This window comes from Maniola jurtina, chromosome 27, assembly GCF_905333055.1.
Source record: "Maniola jurtina chromosome 27, ilManJurt1.1, whole genome shotgun sequence".
In the NCBI taxonomy this organism is placed as follows: domain Eukaryota; kingdom Metazoa; phylum Arthropoda; class Insecta; order Lepidoptera; family Nymphalidae; genus Maniola; species Maniola jurtina.
Window position 1 is genome coordinate 5,679,269 of NC_060055.1, and position 18,110 is coordinate 5,697,378.

At 38.1% G+C, this 18,110-nt stretch overlaps 1 protein-coding gene across 1 annotated transcript; it reads right to left on the reverse strand.

Annotated features, from left to right (window-relative positions):
• Positions 1–5,413: 5,413 nt before the first annotated feature.
• On the reverse strand, positions 5,414–10,156 carry LOC123878946. Its single transcript, XM_045926323.1, has one exon. It carries the CDS (start codon positions 10,154–10,156, stop codon positions 5,414–5,416), a length of 4,743 nt encoding a protein of 1,580 aa, XP_045782279.1.
• Between the last annotated feature and the right edge of the window lie 7,954 nt (positions 10,157–18,110).

Sequence of the window (18,110 nt, forward strand, 5' to 3'; positions counted from 1 at the left end):
GATGTTATAGAGCTTTTTAGACCTGTGTAATAAATGATTAAGAACAGTTTACGATTCGGTTAGAAAGAGATGAACGTACATTTTCTTTATGTGGAAAAGGGATAGGGATATGGATATTTGTGACCGCTTAGTACACTGGTAATTGGTGGTGATCAAAATGTTTTGCCAGCGTCTGCACTTTGAATAAGTTTATCGTCTCATGCTGCGTTCGGGGTTTTTCTTTTTCTACTGGCACGACATTTTTAGATGTGCACTTTGATTGTTCATTTTTATTTTAGCTTTAAAAGGAAAATACGTAGAATTCTATATTACGATAAAATTAATTACTAATTGCTCTATTTATATCCCTAAGTACTTTAGTAGATAATTGAAGTTTGGCGGTCATTGGGTGATTTTTTCCCCAAACTTATCTTGCGCCTTTTTTTTTACTTTCCTATTTATCTATATTTACCTAATTAATCTCGAATCCACTTACCTACTTAAATGATCATTTCTCACAAAAAGATACACTTGAGTCTTTAAAGATAAAGGTATGAGTAAAGAATAGGTAGGTATTCCTAGATTATAGAGTTGTTCAATTCATCTCGCCAAGCCAAAGTGAGCTCGGCAGTCATTAGAGAGCAATTTGTCGTTCCCCCCACCACTTAACTCCCCCCACCCTCGTTAGCTCGCTCACATTGATTGTGGCTATTTGTCGTGCTGATGGTTTGTTGCGGTGGAATTGTCTTGTGGATGAGTTATGAATAAAATGACATTGGTGCCAACCTACTTTGAGTTTCATTTAGTGCCTACGAACATTCTTAACATTTTCTCTTGATTCTATTGTATTTATTAACTTTATTACAGAACTAATTACCTAGGTATAGGTTAATGAAATTTATTTTTTATTTCATATGCCACTCATGATATGTCATGACTCTACCACCTGGTTCAGAAAGTAGATTCTACTGAGGAGAGCCGCTAAACTCCACAGCCACTTTTTTTAACAAAATGAAATGGTAGATGGTTAAGTTTACACTGAGGTATCTACGAGTAAGTAGGATAAGTACCTACTTAGTTTGATAAGTAAACTTAAGGTAGGAACCTAATTTCAGTTTATATCTCTGCAAAATTGTTTATTGTAAGTATACTTATGTTTATTAAGATGTACCTACCTACCTTCCTATTGCATCATTTTTACACGCATGTGTAAGTACCTACCTACCGACTAAACTGAAATGAAGCCATATCTAATTATCTACTGAAGCACACTTCAGTGAAGTTATTTTTGTAAAAATTAATAAGGTAGGTAAGTACTTAAACAAATTGCTTAATATTCTGAACAGGACTCAGCATAGCGCCCCAGGAGGCAAGAATAGCGCCATAATTTGAATAAAAAGCATAAATATTAAACTGGAGGCAACGATTCGTTCTTCAAAGTGACAATAAGACATTTTCTGTTCTGAATCCGTCTAGAGCCAAATGTCGAAAGTGTCTGAAACTGTCTTGCCTTGCGCCAAACGTCAACCGAGTGACTGAAAAGAACTTGATAGGAAATGCAGATGACTCGTGTCTCTTGAATATTGATTGAGCTAGACTTGTTTGCAGCGCACCTTGCTAGGTATACCTACTTACTTGCAGACAGACAGACAATGAAGTGATCCTATCAGGGTTCCGTTTTTCTTTTTGAGGTACGGAGACAAAGGTATCTGGTACCGTACTATTCAGTCGGACTCAGGAGCCTCTTACATCTTGGGTTAGCAACTGTTCCTTAAATAGAAAGGACTGTGTAGGTACATTTGATGCGTATTCGCTCCGGGTACATTCCACTAAATAAATTTGGTTAGGTACTTAATGAAAAAAGTCATATCACCTGACTGTCCCGATTGTGATAGACCGGAGGACGTACACCATGTATTGGCGGAATGTGTGCGGAACGAGGCGGAGAGATGGGAGATATGCAATAGATTCCCCATTCTTCGCCAGTTCGGCGGCTGTAACGGTGCCCTATCCCAACCTCCGTCGGATGAGGCTAGGGCACGGTTACGGCTGTACAAGAAGGCCTTACGCAAATAAGTTGTTAAGTAGGTATATAATGTAGCCTTACGGAGTGGCATTTTCCAAATGGAAAAAACTCCCTAAAATCAAGATAAAAAAAACCCTAGAAATAAAGGTAAAAATTGCCTACCTTATTGAAAATTCACGAATTCATGCGCTGTGAAATAAATAGAAAGAACCCACCTGAGTTTGTTGCGGGCTTCTTCCAGACCAGGGCGCGTCTGGAACCCTCTTCATAGCTTTAATTTTAAGTTTACATTACTTCAACTTATTTACTTACTCTTACTTATAGTAAGTAGCTATACCTACCTACCTCCCTACGTCCTTACTTAACTCTCTACCATGGTGATTACTTAGTGCCTTACGTTTTTTTGCGATACAGCTTCCAAGTAGTACAAAAAAAAACATTTTAAATCATGTTTTTTTTTAACTTTGCGTCTTTATACCGCAAAAAGTAGGCAGACCTAATTAATAATGCATAAATTCGTGCAGATCCCGCCGTTTGAACATAACGGGCGCACATTAAATGGATAATGATCTATTGTTCGCAGTTTATGGCCAAATAACAATGCGGCGAACGGACCCAATTTGAGAAGCTAATTCATGGCTGCTGAGAACTTAGCACGAGACTCGACTAGGTTATATTTTGGTCTAGTGTCTAAATATCATGTAGGACTTCGTCTGTGTTGGTGTTAGCTGGTGGGCGTGCTCTGCCTTTTTGGAGTGTTTTTTTTTTTTTTGTTAAAACTGACTGGAAAGCGCTCTAAGGGGGCTGTGGTGCCGTGCGTATGTCGGCGAGCGCCGGCACAGACGGGGTACTTGTATAGTTTAACTAACTTGTTACAAATAACTACAAACTTGCCATTGGCTAATCTTTGTAAAGCCAGACGAGAGAGAAAGAAAAAATATCATGTAGGTAGGTAGGTACCTATATAGATAGCACTAAGCTTATGAGGAAGTTGGTAGGTAAGTAGAGGTACCTACTACGTACCTACTTAGTACTTACCTACTCACTACAAAATTCTGAGTAAGTTAGGTAGATATCTAATTTATCTATGTGAAGAAAAATTTGAATTAAAAAAACTTTGTTAATAAGAAACCCTAAGAAATAAAAAAATCTTGTGATAACAGCTTAACCACAAAATGAGCCTTGCTTCACTTAGGTATAAAAAGCACTTTATAATTGCCTAGATTCTGGAAATCCTTCCTAACGTTTCTAAAAAAGAATACTAAGAATACCCGTACTTACGAGTACCCATTCTAGGACCAAGGTTTTTAGTTTGCTTATACCGTCTACGACGCGAGCTTTTTTGAAAACATCGGTTTTTCTAAATAACATGTTTTTCGGCGATAACTCTTTTGGAATATAGGATGGCGACTATAAATAGGCATGTATCTACCTACTCTATCGGACTGGGCTCTGCGTGGCTCTGCCATAAAAGTAGCATAGGTTTTTTTATCTTATTAGCATAGCATCTAGTAGGTAAGTAATACTAATGAATAAACCTACAAACCGGGGGACACTTATGCCTAATAGCCCATAAACATTAACAAACACAAAACAAATTTAATAATAACAAGCGATTTAGTTTATAAATCACATTTCCCGCCATTAATCCCAATTCCGAGCCATTACAGCGCCCCCACATAAATCCGCAATAATAGAATCAACTTATTCATAACAACGTTAATATCACCATGAAATTAAATATTAAAACAGCCTGTATATTCGACAAAACCGACTACCGAGTACAGACTCTAATAACAACCTAATACCCCATCCCTTTCTAACAATCGATACTTTTATACGCATGAAAGAGATGACTACATTTTTGTTGTTGCGTTAAAAACTCTTAGTGATGTAAGTAATGAGTGCAGTCACGCCCCGCAATCATGGTTCCGTGGTTTTTATTGGTCGATTTTAATAGGGATGGAGGTTTTTTATCGAGTAATTTTCTTTCATTAGCGCTTTGTAGTGATGAGAACGAATTATTCCGATATTCCCCTGCGACTGTCAGTTTCGGTCGTGCATTTTCGAGTTCGTTTCATGTAATCGAGTTAGGAATGACACTTGATTTAATACGCTGTTGTTTGTTTTATTTATTAGGTTCAATATTTATGCTGAAATTTGAATTTGTTCTCATGGATTTTTGTCATTTTTTTAGGGTTCAGTACCACAAAAGGAAAAACGGAACCCTTATACGATCACTTTGTTGTCTGCCTGTCTGTCCGTCTGTTTATCTGTCGTGTCTGTCAAGAAAACCTATTGGGTACATCCCGTTGACCTAGAATCATGAAACTTGGCAGGTGGATAGGTCTTATAACACAAGTAAAGGAATAAATCCGAAATCCTTGAATTTGTGCTTAGGTAGGTATATCATGCAAAAAAAAATTAAAATGTGTTTACGAAACGGAGTTAGGTACCTATATCTTGTACGATGGTACGGAACACTGTGCAAGTCTGACTCGCACTTGACCGGTTTTTTTTCTCTTACTTTGGTAGGTAGGTATACCTATAGGTACTTACTTAAGATAGCCGATAGGGCAAGTACTAATTACCTACCTAATAAACCAATAAAATTATACCTATGATATAGAGAAGCATCGTATGGACTTATAGAATTTCTTACCGTTACTTTTACAATAATATGGTGGTAAATATGGTGATGGTTATGAGTCTCTAGTAGGTACCTTATCTTTAATCAATTATCACCATTATCTACGTCAATTTATTTGTCAAATTCAGTAATCAACAATCGAAAAGTGCAGTACAGTGGCTCACAATATCACTAAGTACTTCACTACCCATACCTATCTAATGATTAGGTATAAATGCGAAAGTTTGTTGGTTTTGTAACGCACTGAGCACTAAGTAACCTTATAACTGGCGGGTAGGTAGGTACGTCAAGGTACGTGCGACAACTACAGTGAAACACTTATTAAGGTAAATCACGTTTATTCAACACACAACAATATTTCTAATTACACTTAATACTTTACTAATTCACTACACTTAATTTCACTTAAGAGTCCACTGTTGTGTTCTCAGCACTTTTCACTGTTAAGAGTATACACACACTGGTCCGTCGCCGAAAACGTCCGTTTATATAGTAATCCGAGGCTCCGTCTGTCCTTTGCTTTCGCATAAGCCTATCTCTTTCTACGACTTTTCTGGACACCTCGAGTGGGTCATAAAAACCCGCAGACAATAGATGTTTACGTTTCTGGAGTGTTTTCAACGCTGGCCTATTGTTCTTTTCGGCGTAAACAGACAGTCCTTTGTGTTGATGCGCTTATTGTACTAACTTGTATTTTCTCGAATTAAATTAATAGAGAATCATCGCGAACAATCTCCCCGCGGTGCCAAAGCACCTTCTCACGTTTTAAGCGATGATTCTGTAGGAACCACCACGATGACTCGACGGCTAGGACGTCTTAGCATTCCTCCGGTAGTTTGCACGTCTACAATTCTCGTTCTCCCATCTGGTCCAGGATACAATTTTGTCACTTTCCCTCGTGGCCAAGTATTTCGTGGAAGTGTTGAGTCTACTATCAATACAATATCGCCTACTTGTGGGTCATTTGTTTCCCTCCCAGTAATTTTCCTAGGCATTAAGGTGGGTAGATATTCGTCAATCCATCTTTTCCAAAAATGATCAGTTAGTCTCTGAGCAGTTCTCCAATTCGCTTTTCCGATAAGTTCGTGGTCGTTGAATTCTCCTGGGGTTTCTATTCCGCTTGATCTCCCTAAAAGAAAGTGGTTAGGAGTCAAACTTTCTTCGTCATCTGGGTCTGTACTAAGATGTGTAAGTGGTCGTGAGTTTACTATATGTTCTACTTCCGTCATCAACGTGTGCAAAACTTCTTCAGGAGGGTTTCTTTCGTTTAAAACTGCAGCCAAAGCTGTTTTCACTGACCTAACCATCCTTTCCCAGGCACCGCCCATGTTTGGAGTTCCGGGAGGTATGAACTTCCATCTGATTCCTCTTTCTGCAGCAGCTTCTTCTAGTTCTTTGCTGGCTTTAATAAAGTTTGTCGCATTATCACTTACAATAGTTCTGGGCATTCCCCGCCGTGCTGCCATTCGACGTAATGCCATTATCATCGAGCTTGCCGTTAGCGATGGAACAAGCTCCAAATGGATAGCTCTGGTTGTAAGACACGTAAACAACGCTCCCCAGCGTTTCTCGATCCTTCTTCCCACCTTGATTGTCATTGGTCCAAAATAGTCCACACCTGAGCTGGAGAATGGATATTGATGATACTGCATTCGTTCGATTGGTAAATTTCCAGTTGGTGGTGTCTCTGGCATGCCTTTCTTTACTTTACACCACTGACATCCGTGAATAATTCCTTTAACGGTAGATCTTAATCCCAGAATCCAATATTTTTGTCTTATCTCATTCATTACCGTTAACGTATTTGCATGCAAGAATCGTTTGTGATAATCTTCAACAATTAATCGAACAATTTTATGTCTTCCATCCAGTACTGGTGGGTTGGTTTTCCTACATGAGAATTTTCTTGTTCGACTTCTTAATTTAATTATTCCGTTACTGTTCAGGTAAACGTCTATCTTCTTTAATCGGCTGCATTTTTCTAACGGTATCTCCTTTTTCAAGCATTCAATTTCTTTATTGAAACTTTCTATTTGACTTCTTTTTATCAAAAATGCTTCCGCCTTTCTCAATTGTTCTTCTTCTAAAGGAATGAAATATATTTTCTCTTTCTTCTTTGTTTCTATGATTATTCGATCTTTCTTTTTCTGGGGTTTTTCGTTTGGTCTCCATATCTCGTCCTTGCGCCTGGCAGCGTTAACGTTTTCATTCTTTCTTTTTCTTAACAGATCCAAGAATTGAATAACTCTCGCAGTAACTCGAAGCAGCTTGATCCAACTTGAAAACCTTTCTGGATCTGGTAGTTCAACCGTTGGTACCTTTATCGTTCCAACTTGTTGCCTTATTTCTTTCTCTTCCAGATTTTCATTCGTTTTATCAAATCTTCTCACAGGCCATTCATTTTCGTTTTTGCGCAAGAAAGAGGGGCCTTGGAACCATCTTGCTGCTTGGTCAAAGTCATTTGGCGTCCCTCTCGTCGCATCGTCGGCTGGATTTTCTTTAGTAGGCACCCACCTCCATTCTCCAACGTTCGTCGATTCTTCGATTTCAGCCAGCCGGTGAGCTACGAAGGTTTTAAATTTTCGAGGATCAGATTTAATCCATTGCAACACTGTACTTGAGTCGGTCCAATATGCTTTTTTTAGCACACGTAGATCCATTTCGCGTTCTATTGTCGCTGCTAACCTTGTCCCTAGTAAAGCAGCCTGCAGTTCTAGCCTTGGAATCGAAATGGGTTTCGTCGGTGCGACCCTTGCTTTCCCTGCAATTAGGGTAACGTGTATCTTCCCATCAGTTCCTATAGTCCGCCAATACACGGCTGCGGCATAAGCTTCTTCGCTTGCGTCTGTAAAGGTATGTAATTCTCCTTCTTGCGAGTACGGCGAGATACATCTTGCGATTTTTAATTCTGTTAGAGTGGATACTTCTTCCAAATACTTCAACCATGACTTCACTTGATCTTCGTGAATTTTTTCATCCCAGTCAATTTTCGTTCTCCAAATATCTTGAATTAATTTCTTCCCCTGAATCAATACAGGTGTCGCAAATCCCAAAGGGTCAAATGTTGACATGACAGCGCTCATTACTTCTCGTTTGGTGGGAATTTTTGTCCCATTCATGAGTTCTTCCGAGGTATTTCGTAAACCAACATTAAAAGCCAATGCATCTTCTTTCACCAACCATCTTAAACCAAGAGTTTTTTCTTCTTTCGTGAGTTCTAAAGAATCATTCTGTATCTTTTCTCTGAATTCCTCAATTACTCTCGCATCATTGCTAGCCCAGCCTTTCAAGTGAAAACTTGCCTTTTCATGAATTTCTTTCACTTTTGCTGCCGTTTGCTTTGCTTCTTCAGTGGTCCTGAAACTTTGCAGGTAATCGTCCATATAATGGTTCTTTTCAATTGCTTTCACTGCTTCAGGGAAAGATTTTCCGTATTCCTTAGCGTTTTTATTCATGACGTATATGGCGGTCGCTGGAGACGATGCAGCTCCAAAGATTACCGAAGTCATCCGATATTCTTCAGGTTTCTTCTTTCTATCTTCTCCACGCCATAAGAATCTAAGGCTGTCTCTATCCGCTTCTCTTATCTTTATCCTTAGAAACATTTCTTGAATATCGGCCACCACTGCTACTGGACCCTCTCTGAATCGTAACAAAACTCCAAATAGGGATTGAAGTAAATCCGGTCCTGCTAGTAGCGCATCATTAAGGCTTTTACCTTCAAATTTTGCCGCTGCATCGAACACTATTCTTGGCTTCTTCTTGATTGGATGAACGACTGCAAAATGAGGAAGATAAAAGGTTCTCCCGCTACTGGTATTTTCTGGGGCCTTTTCTGCGTAACCCTTTTCCAACAACTTCTCTATTTGCTTTGTATAAGATTCTTTTAATGCATCGTCTCGGTCTAGTTTCTTTTCAATATTCATAAGTCGTCGAAGAGCTTGATGATAATTGTTCGGTAGAGTTTCATCTTCTTTTTTCCATAAGAGTCCTGTTTCGTATTGATCATTTGGTAGTTTCTTCGTGGTACTCTCTAAAACTTCTAAGGCTCTTCGGTCACTGTCATTACTCGGCAAATTAGGTTGTATTCCCAAAGACTCCAGTTTAAAGTGTTCTCTGACGATTTCTTCTATTTCATCTTCCTTAGTTCGGCAGTGGTTAACGAAGTTAACTACGGCGTTAGCACTTGTATCAAATCCATGCAGAACCCATCCTAGTCTTGTAAGTGATGCCACTGGTTTGGTGGCCTTTCCTTTTAATAGTTTCCTTGTGACAATCAATCCCCAATTGTCCTGTCCTATAAGAAGCTTAGGCTTTTCACCGGTGTAAACGAGTTCTTTTCTGATTTTTACTAAATGAGGACAATTGTTTATTACGTCTGTATCAACTTTTTGTTCTGACAACTTCAAATCGTCCATTGTCCTGGCTTCCATTGTCATTATTTCTCTACTGTTGACGCCTTTTATTTTCAATTTGACCTTCAAGGAGTTATTCTTCTTCAATTCTTTTCCACCAACCGTTTCTATTGTCAATGGTTCTCTCTTTCCTTCAACTCCAATCTTCTCTGCAATCGAGGAATCTACCAGTGTAATTGTAGATCCTTCATCTAACAATGCTAACACTCGGACTTTTCCTTTTGGGCCATATAGGTTCACTGGCACCATCTTCAAATACACCTTTCCTTTAGTCACTGTGGTATTGATGGATACAATTTTCTCTTCTGGTTCATCATCAAAATACCCATCTTCATCGTTATATGTTTCATCTTCGTAGTCGACATTGTTGCACGACTCGTTCTTCTGCTGGACTGCAGCTGGTGCGGGTCTTTCAGAATGAAGAGCTACATGGTGGTATCTCCTGCATCTCCTACAGGGTGGAGCCTTGCAGTCCAGTCTCTGGTGTCTGTAACGAAGGCACTTGAAACATATCTTAGCTTTCTTCGCAATTTCCCATCGTTCATCTACGCTTGCTTCTCTGAATTTCTTGCATTCTAATAGGCCATGATTCTCATCACATAAGTTACATGCACTCTTAACTGTGCGAATGGCTATTTCTCGACTCGTCGACGGTGATTCTTGTTTTCTCTCTTCTGGCTCTAACATAGCGTGAACTATCCTTCTCATGTTTGCATATTGCGGCTTTATGGTGTCAATAATTTCAGGTGGAGCGAAAACTCCATAATTCTGTACTTCTTCGGTAAGAAATAAATCGATTATTTCTAGGTCGGCTATTTCTGTATCTCTGTATCGGCTATAAAAGGCGACGTATCTATCGAACATGTTCACTGACATTTTTTCCCTTATGCACTTGGAAGTTTCTGGTGAGTGAAGATACTGTGGTTTCTTCAAGGTTTTGATGACAGAAATAGAGGCCTTTACCTGGCTGGCGAATCTGCAAATGTCTCTTGGATCATTTTTCACTGGTTTTATCCGTTTCATTTTTTCTAACTCGGCTAGTGCTAAAGATCCAGGTCTACCAAATCTATCTTCAAGGTGCCGCATTACGATCATTGGATCATCAACGCTATTCATCAAGCTTTCCACTGCCTCTTTGGCAATTCCTCGTAGAGCCTTGCGAAGGCGCGCTCGGTTCATTGCGTGGGAAAAGCTCTCAGCTGATTCAAAATAAGCTTTCTTGAAATTTAGCCACTCTGCACTTGCACCACTGAATGAAGGCAACTCTACAATATCTCTATCTTTTTCGTTTAACTTCTTGATTTCCTGTACAAGTAATTGTACCGTCGATATTTCATCTTGCCTTGACGCCTGGTGCTGACTTTTATTTTCAAATTCTTCTGAAGCCTGGATTACCTATTCTTCGACATGTTGTTCTTGTTCGTAAATTTCATCTTCGGTTTCCTCTTGTTCCTGTAATGCCAATAATTTCGCTCGAGCCAGCTTTTCACGGGCTTTGGCGGTTTCATACTCCCTCTGCGCTAACTCTTTTTCAATTTCGGACCTCTCTTTCCTCGGCAACGGGTGCGCGTTATCCGCACGCGTAGACTTATAAGGGTTCAAAGAAGTCCTTCGTACGTCCAGCGCTTGTTGACGTGATTCCTTAATTTTGTCTTTCATCCTGAATGATCCAGAAGGCTCAACATTCGGTGAAACGTCGATAGTACCAGAAGTGAATACCGGAATGCCCCCCTCTGTGGGGGCAGGGTCTGTATTCCCCCTGATTACGTCCCCGATCTGTTGCACCGGGGACCCCACTGCTCTGACGTTTACACAGGGCGGAGGTGTCCTTAACGTAGATTGACTGGTAGTGGACGTGTCTGTAGACTCGACTGGTATACTCACAGTCACATCTCTCGCCATGGTTTCCGCCGTAATCCTTGAGCGTGATTCTGATCTTGTTGTCGGCATCCTCACCTGGTTTACCTACTACAATAACCCGATCCGGCTCTTCGAAGGACCAATTATAACGCACTGAGCACTAAGTAACCTTATAACTGGCGGGTAGGTAGGTACGTCAAGGTACGTGCGACAACTACAGTGAAACACTTATTAAGGTAAATCACGTTTATTCAACACACAACAATATTTCTAATTACACTTAATACTTTACTAATTCACTACACTTAATTTCACTTAAGAGTCCACTGTTGTGTTCTCAGCACTTTTCACTGTTAAGAGTATACACACACTGGTCCGTCGCCGAAAACGTCCGTTTATATAGTAATCCGAGGCTCCGTCTGTCCTTTGCTTTCGCATAAGCCTATCTCTTTCTACGACTTTTCTGGACACCTCGAGTGGGTCATAAAAACCCGCAGACAATAGATGTTTACGTTTCTGGAGTGTTTTCAACGCTGGCCTATTGTTCTTTTCGGCGTAAACAGACAGTCCTTTGTGTTGATGCGCTTATTGTACTAACTTGTATTTTCTCGAATTAAATTAATAGAGAATCATCGCGAACAGGTTTATTAGTTTGTTTGTTTGTTCTTCAAGCACGTAGCAACGTACGTTTCTTTTTATAAGTAAGTATATTAGTTCCTACAGATCTGGAAAGTGATACAGGATATTTTGACTCCGGAAAATCAATAATCACAGGATTTTTAAAATCCTAGCTAGTTTTGAATAAAAGGCTTTGACTTTGACAGCGTTTGGCTGTAAGTATTAGGTAGTGGTAGTTCTCGTCAGACTGAGGCACACATATCACTTTATTTCTTAGTGGTCTAATTCTCCATACCTATGGTACAATATACTTAAATACCCAACTGGTTTGCTGAATTGGACCATTTGACTGCCTCTAGAAAATCACATGTTTTGAGCGAACATATCAGTACTGGGAAATAAAATTATCATTGGTTATGATTAAGGTGATACCTACCTACCTACCTAACATACCTATACGAAAACTGGTACGATTTATCCAACTCTCCCCTAGTTACATCCTAAGCATACCTAGATACGCTTATAACTAAGAATCCAGACGGGTCCAAACTATGAAGCTAGTTGGATAAACACCGACTCAAAGCACGTGTGGGGGACCCCTTTTCTTTCGACTCTACCCTAGTCCTTTAAAAATAGTCTTTACAAAAATATTCTCATTTAAATCGCTCTATCTGATATCACTCCATTTCCCCCACCATTAAGAAATTTGCATAAACAATATCAAAATCACATCACAACTTCACAGGATATAAATATAACACACCATTGAATTCCAAATTCAAATGCACCCCACTCGTATCGAATCGGGACGTCATGTCACATCACTACTTCAACGCACTTAACGCGCGTCACCAATTTTCATACAAAATAAATTACATCTGTCAAAATTATATTGATCCCTTATTACAAGGCAGCAAGGTTTAATTTCGAATAAGCATAATCATCTTGATTGTATTTCAGAATTGGTAGAAATATTACGTACAATTATAATTTGCTGTAACGTAAGCCGTACATAGACTCTATCACATTGAAACAAGGTTTAATTTTTCTTGAATAATACTTTGTTGATAAAGTGGTCTAATTCAGTACGGATATCAAATTCGCGCGCAGCGATTTGAAAATGGAACGTTGCTTTTGACGCTTTTGACATTTGGTCTTTGGGGAGTATTTCGTAGTCTTTTCTAAGTTGAAAAAATCGCGAAACAAATTTTTGGTGTCTAGAAAATAATTTTTTTTTAGTAGGTACTTGCCTAAGTAGTTTTAATTTTAATATTTTAACTTTTCCGTTGACTGTTCGAAAGTGTAGAGTTTCCATAAAATTATATTACAAATCAGGACATTTATCTTTAAATAAATAGCTACATAGTTACTTAAAAAATTTGCTTTTTAATTTATTAATTTTTTTAATTTTTTAATAATAACTATCTATGCTAGGTATAGGTCTAAATTATTATTTATTATTATTAAGTAGGTACCAATGCAATAGCAGTGTTTCTAGAAATAATTAATCTTTAAATCTACTTACCTAATAACTACTTAATTCTAAGGAAAGAAAATGTGGAACCAATTAGTTAAACTATAGGATACTCAGATACTTTCCTACTTAATAATAATTATGGGCCTAATTAAACTGATTTGTATAGGTATGGTTAAAAGCCGAAAATAGCTTTTTGGGATAGATAGATCTTTCATCATCTTAAATAACAAACTATACGGTGACGAAACTGGCTTTTATTTTAAGAAAAGCCACGTCAGTCAGGAGTCAGGACGTACTGAAGAAAGTTCTATGTAATTAGTAATTGTAGGTAGGTTTTAGGAGTGGTAGGAGGTCGGGGGTTCGATTCTGGGCACGCACCTCTAACTTTTCAGAGTTAGGTAGGTATGATACCTATCTAGATGTGGGTTTTATTAAATAAGTAGGTAGATAATTACTGAGCTTTCTAAATATTATGGGGCCTATAGTTAGCGACCATGTCTCGGATCCTTATCGGATAGCATAATATGCCATCACTGGCAGCACGGACTGTTCAAAGCATGTTCAAAAACTTTGGTCTTCAAGCACTGAGGAATTTTGGACGAGAAGACATCTCGAACCTTCCCGTACGCTGCCCAGCCGAGTTGGATTCGGTGTATTAGTCTTCGGAGTGTAAGTTATAGTCTGTGGCAATAAATATAATCTGTGCGGGATAATTTGGCGCGCTGTCACCGGCGGAAGGGGCGTGGTTTCCGGCCGCGCTCCGTTTAAACCGCCAAATGAGATTCCCTAATGGTCGGCCGACCAGATAAGTTGAACTACCCTCATAATATAGACCTAGCCACTAACTAAGTACTTACTCTAAATAATGTTATTTTTTAAGCAATAAATTAAATCAATAACTACTCAAAAGTCAAGGGTATAAGCGGTATAAGCAGATAGGTACTTAGTAGGTACATATAAGATCGTTTCAACGAATAGTTCCTATGGCGTTATGTTGGTTCCCCTGACTGTCTAAGTCATTGGCACCATATTGGCATGAGAAGACGCAGATTTTGTTTATTTTAATTTGATTTTCATGAATGAATGAAATGAAAAAATTAAAAATCTATAGTGGCAAACCCCTACCAGATATCTTTAAATTTTGAAACTTTTATAATCAGTATCATATAGTAGTAGATACCCCTTGAATAACTGATAAATACAAATGAATATGGAAGGGCAGTCGTAACAAGGCATTAGCGCTCTGGTAATTACAAATCAATATTTATTCGATAATGGCCACAAATTGTACGTAATTGCCACTTAATTTGCCTCTGTGTGCTCTACAAATTACTGGTTTTGCGACAATATCTGTTATTAGTTGTCATTGCTTATAACCAGTGTAGGGCTGGCCTTGTTTTGACATGTTTTCAGGATTCTGTACCTCAAAAGGAAAAAAGGAACCCTATTTTTTTTTTTTTTTTTAAAGAATATTAGCCATGTTAAATGACTAATATTCCCCTTTCCTCTCCAACTAAGCGTCAGGCTTGTGCTAGGAGTAGGTACGACAATAGTGCAACGGGCGGGTTTCGACCTTTCGGTTTTCAGTCCACTCCTTTACCGGTTGAGCTATTGAGGCTCAAGGCTAAGACAAGGGAATCAAAATCTACCAACCTACTTCTCGTTGACCTATAATCATGAAATTTGGCAGTAAGGTAGGTCATATAGCACAAGTAAAGGAAAAATCCAAAAACTGTAAATTTGTGGTTACATCACAAAAAAAATGTGTTCTTGAACAAATAATTTACTAACCATCATAGATGGCGTAGTTCGTCATTAACTTGCACGAGGTTGCGAGTGCACGTTGGGCTAAGTCATTGGTGGGAGTAATCTCCCACCAATAACTAATAATTTTTTTAATAAAAATGACATTTCTTGTACGATGGTACGGAACCCTTCGTGTACAAGTCCAACTTCCACTCGACCATTTTTTTTTATAAAAAAAAAACAATTGAAACATGTTTTAAACAAAAAATAGTTTTTTTTACTTTTTTGTCCAACACATGGCCAGTATCGTTTCAAAAGTTCTGGTTTTAAATCAAAAGGAAAAAATATATAAGTACTACAAAAGAAGAATTAGTTTATCCGGGACAAAAATTAGCCTATGTCCATCCCCGGGATGCAGGATGATATCTTTGTTTTTTATCCAAATTTTGTAGTCCGTGAAAAAATTTAAAATAAAAATTATCCAAAAATTGGTAGTCCGTGAAATGCTAACAGACAGACAGACGGACAGAAAGCCAGACACACTTTCGCATTTATAATATTAGTAGGGATTTGTAATTCCATAGACGTATAATTTGATAATACGCGAATGCAGCATGCTTAAGCATTAAATTAGGGGTTCCGTGCACCCCCAAATTGTAAGTGACCCCAGTTTAGAAGCTAAGGTGACCAAGTATAATATGTATGTATCCCAAGTAAGTAGCATTTAAGTTGTAGTTAAGAAATAAACAAGCTAATGTAATAATACATTGGATAACATTGATTTTCATTATAATCTCTATGCTACAATCATAATATCTGTAAGAACATACTTCCTAATCTAGTAATAAGTATTATAAATGTAAAGGTTTGGATGATTGTTTCTCCTGCACGCCACAATAACTGAACCGATTTTCCTGTCTCAGTCATTTGTATGTAATTACATAACAGAGAGAGCGCTATTTTAACTAATGGTACGAACATAAAACTGAGTCTAATTGAATAAAAACATTTTGAATTTGAATTTGAATTTGAACTTCATTCCGTTCATCCATAGATTATAATACAATCAAAGGCCGTAAATCGTTCAGCACCTTAATGATCATATTCTCGTGATATGGTTATGCACATGCATTAGGTGTATGTGTGCGTGTTAATAGAAAAGGTCATAAGTGGGACAGATTTTTGATGCAATAGTTTCGCGGAATTGCTACTCGAATTCTGAGGCCGACCGTACCTACCTACTTATGGATAGAGTTTGTCCTGAAACAATTGGATGTAATAAGGTCACCCTACTCCCACCCTACGCGGCTTGTTTGATCGATTGATTTTAAACAATGACATCACACAAAACAACAAAACTAAGTTTGCAATAATAAATTATTGTTACAGTTATAAAAAAAAATAAAACCGACTTCAAAAACCACAAACACTAAAAAGTAAAAAATAACTTTTATTTAGCTACACGTGTAATGTACCTAGGTATGAAGTCGAGCGAGCATATTAAAACAAAATTAGAAATCCAAGAGTGAAGCTCGCCCGACTTCATACCTAGGTACATTACACGTGTAGCTAAATAAAAGTTATTTTTTACTTTTTAGTGTTTGTGGTTTTTGAAGTCGGTTTTATTTTTCTTTTGAAAATTTTTTATTTCACAATTTTTAGTGGCCCACTGTACTATAATATGCTATGCCCAGTTAAAAACCTACTGTTTACTAAGCTATTACACTGATCGCGAGCAATTAGCTCCTATCTATTGAGGAGTTCTGTTCTCCATCTCCGAAGATATTCATCAGATCTTTACCAAATTTATATGGGACCACCTGCACAGTATACCCTTTCAAACAAAAAAAAAATTTTTCAAATCGGTCCAGGGGTCTTTGAGTAATCGGGGAACATACATAAAAAATAAAAAAAAAAGATTCCGACGAATTGAGAACCTCCTCCTTTTTTGGAAGTCGGTTAATTAGCTGCTGACATTATTTCAATTTCAACCATTGAGTATGGAAGAGAAGGAATACGAGTTACGACGCATATCTCTACTTCTAAGTATGTTCATAATTATACGCGTGGATTTTGGTTTCTTTTTAAATCCTGTAGCAACTCTTTGATTTTCTGGGACGAAAAGTAGCCTATGTCCTTCCCCAGGATGTACCCCAAGTTCGTACCAAATTTCATTAAAATCGGTTCAGCGGTTGGGCTGTGAAAACGTAGCAGACAGACAGACAGAGAGACAGACAGACAGATAGACAGACAGACACACTTTCGCATTTATAACATTAAGTATGGATAGGAAGAGGTAAGTTTGTTTGTATAGGGGATAATAGGTATCTGGAGCTACTGAAATGATTTTGAAAATTATTTCACCAGTAGATACCTACATTACTTCTGAGTAACATAGGCTATATTTTTTTTTTAAATCCCTACGAAAATAGTTCATATAAAATCCATATTATAAAACATCCAAGATTTCAATGATTTCAACAGTTATGGATTTTATGATTTGTCTATTGTAGTGAAAGCTGAGATTTTTTTAACTGGCTTTAAAGTAAATTGCAATGCATGACATTGCTATTATCATTTTCACACAGATTTTAGAAGGTAAGAACTTTCCAATTGTACGAATGCCTTTTTTCAGGAGCACCATCATCATCATCATCATCAAAATCAACCCATCACCCGCTCACTACTGAGCACGGGTCTCCTCTCACAGGAACATACGTCTTTTATCGACTAACTTGTGCTAGTACTTTTCAGAGCAATGGAAGGAGTCAAGTCCCTCAGTAATAAAGAATACGAGTTACGAGTTACGACGCATATCTCTATATATATTAATAATAATTTAATTAATAGGAAGAGGTAAAGTTTGTCAGTTTGTTTGTAAGGGATAATATCTGGAGCTACTGAAATGATTTTGAAAATTATTTCACCAGTAGAATGATAGGTAGGTACATTACTTCTGAGTAACATCCATACTTCCATACTAATATTATAAATGGGAAAGTGTGTCTGTCTGTCTGCCTGCTACCTTTTCACGGCCCAACAGTGTAACCGATTCTAACGAAATTTGGTACAGGGTTAGCTTATATTCCGGGGACGGACTTAGACTACTTTTCATCCCGGAAAATCAAACAGTTCCCACGGGATCTTTAAAAACCTAAATCCACGCGGACGAAGTCGCGGCCATTCTCTAGTATAGAAATAACTCAGTACAAAGTGTAGGTATTCAAGTATCGGTACAGGAATGTAAATTAACATTCCGTCACAAGTCGCAGATGCAAATCGAGTCCACACATCAGAGGACGGTTTAAATCTAATTTGGAGCCAAATGACAATTAACGG

Coding starts and splice junctions, on each gene's coding strand:
- LOC123878946 (XM_045926323.1), bottom strand. CDS start 10,156: ATGCGGCACCTTGAAGATAGATTTGGTAGACCTGGATCTTTAGCACTA.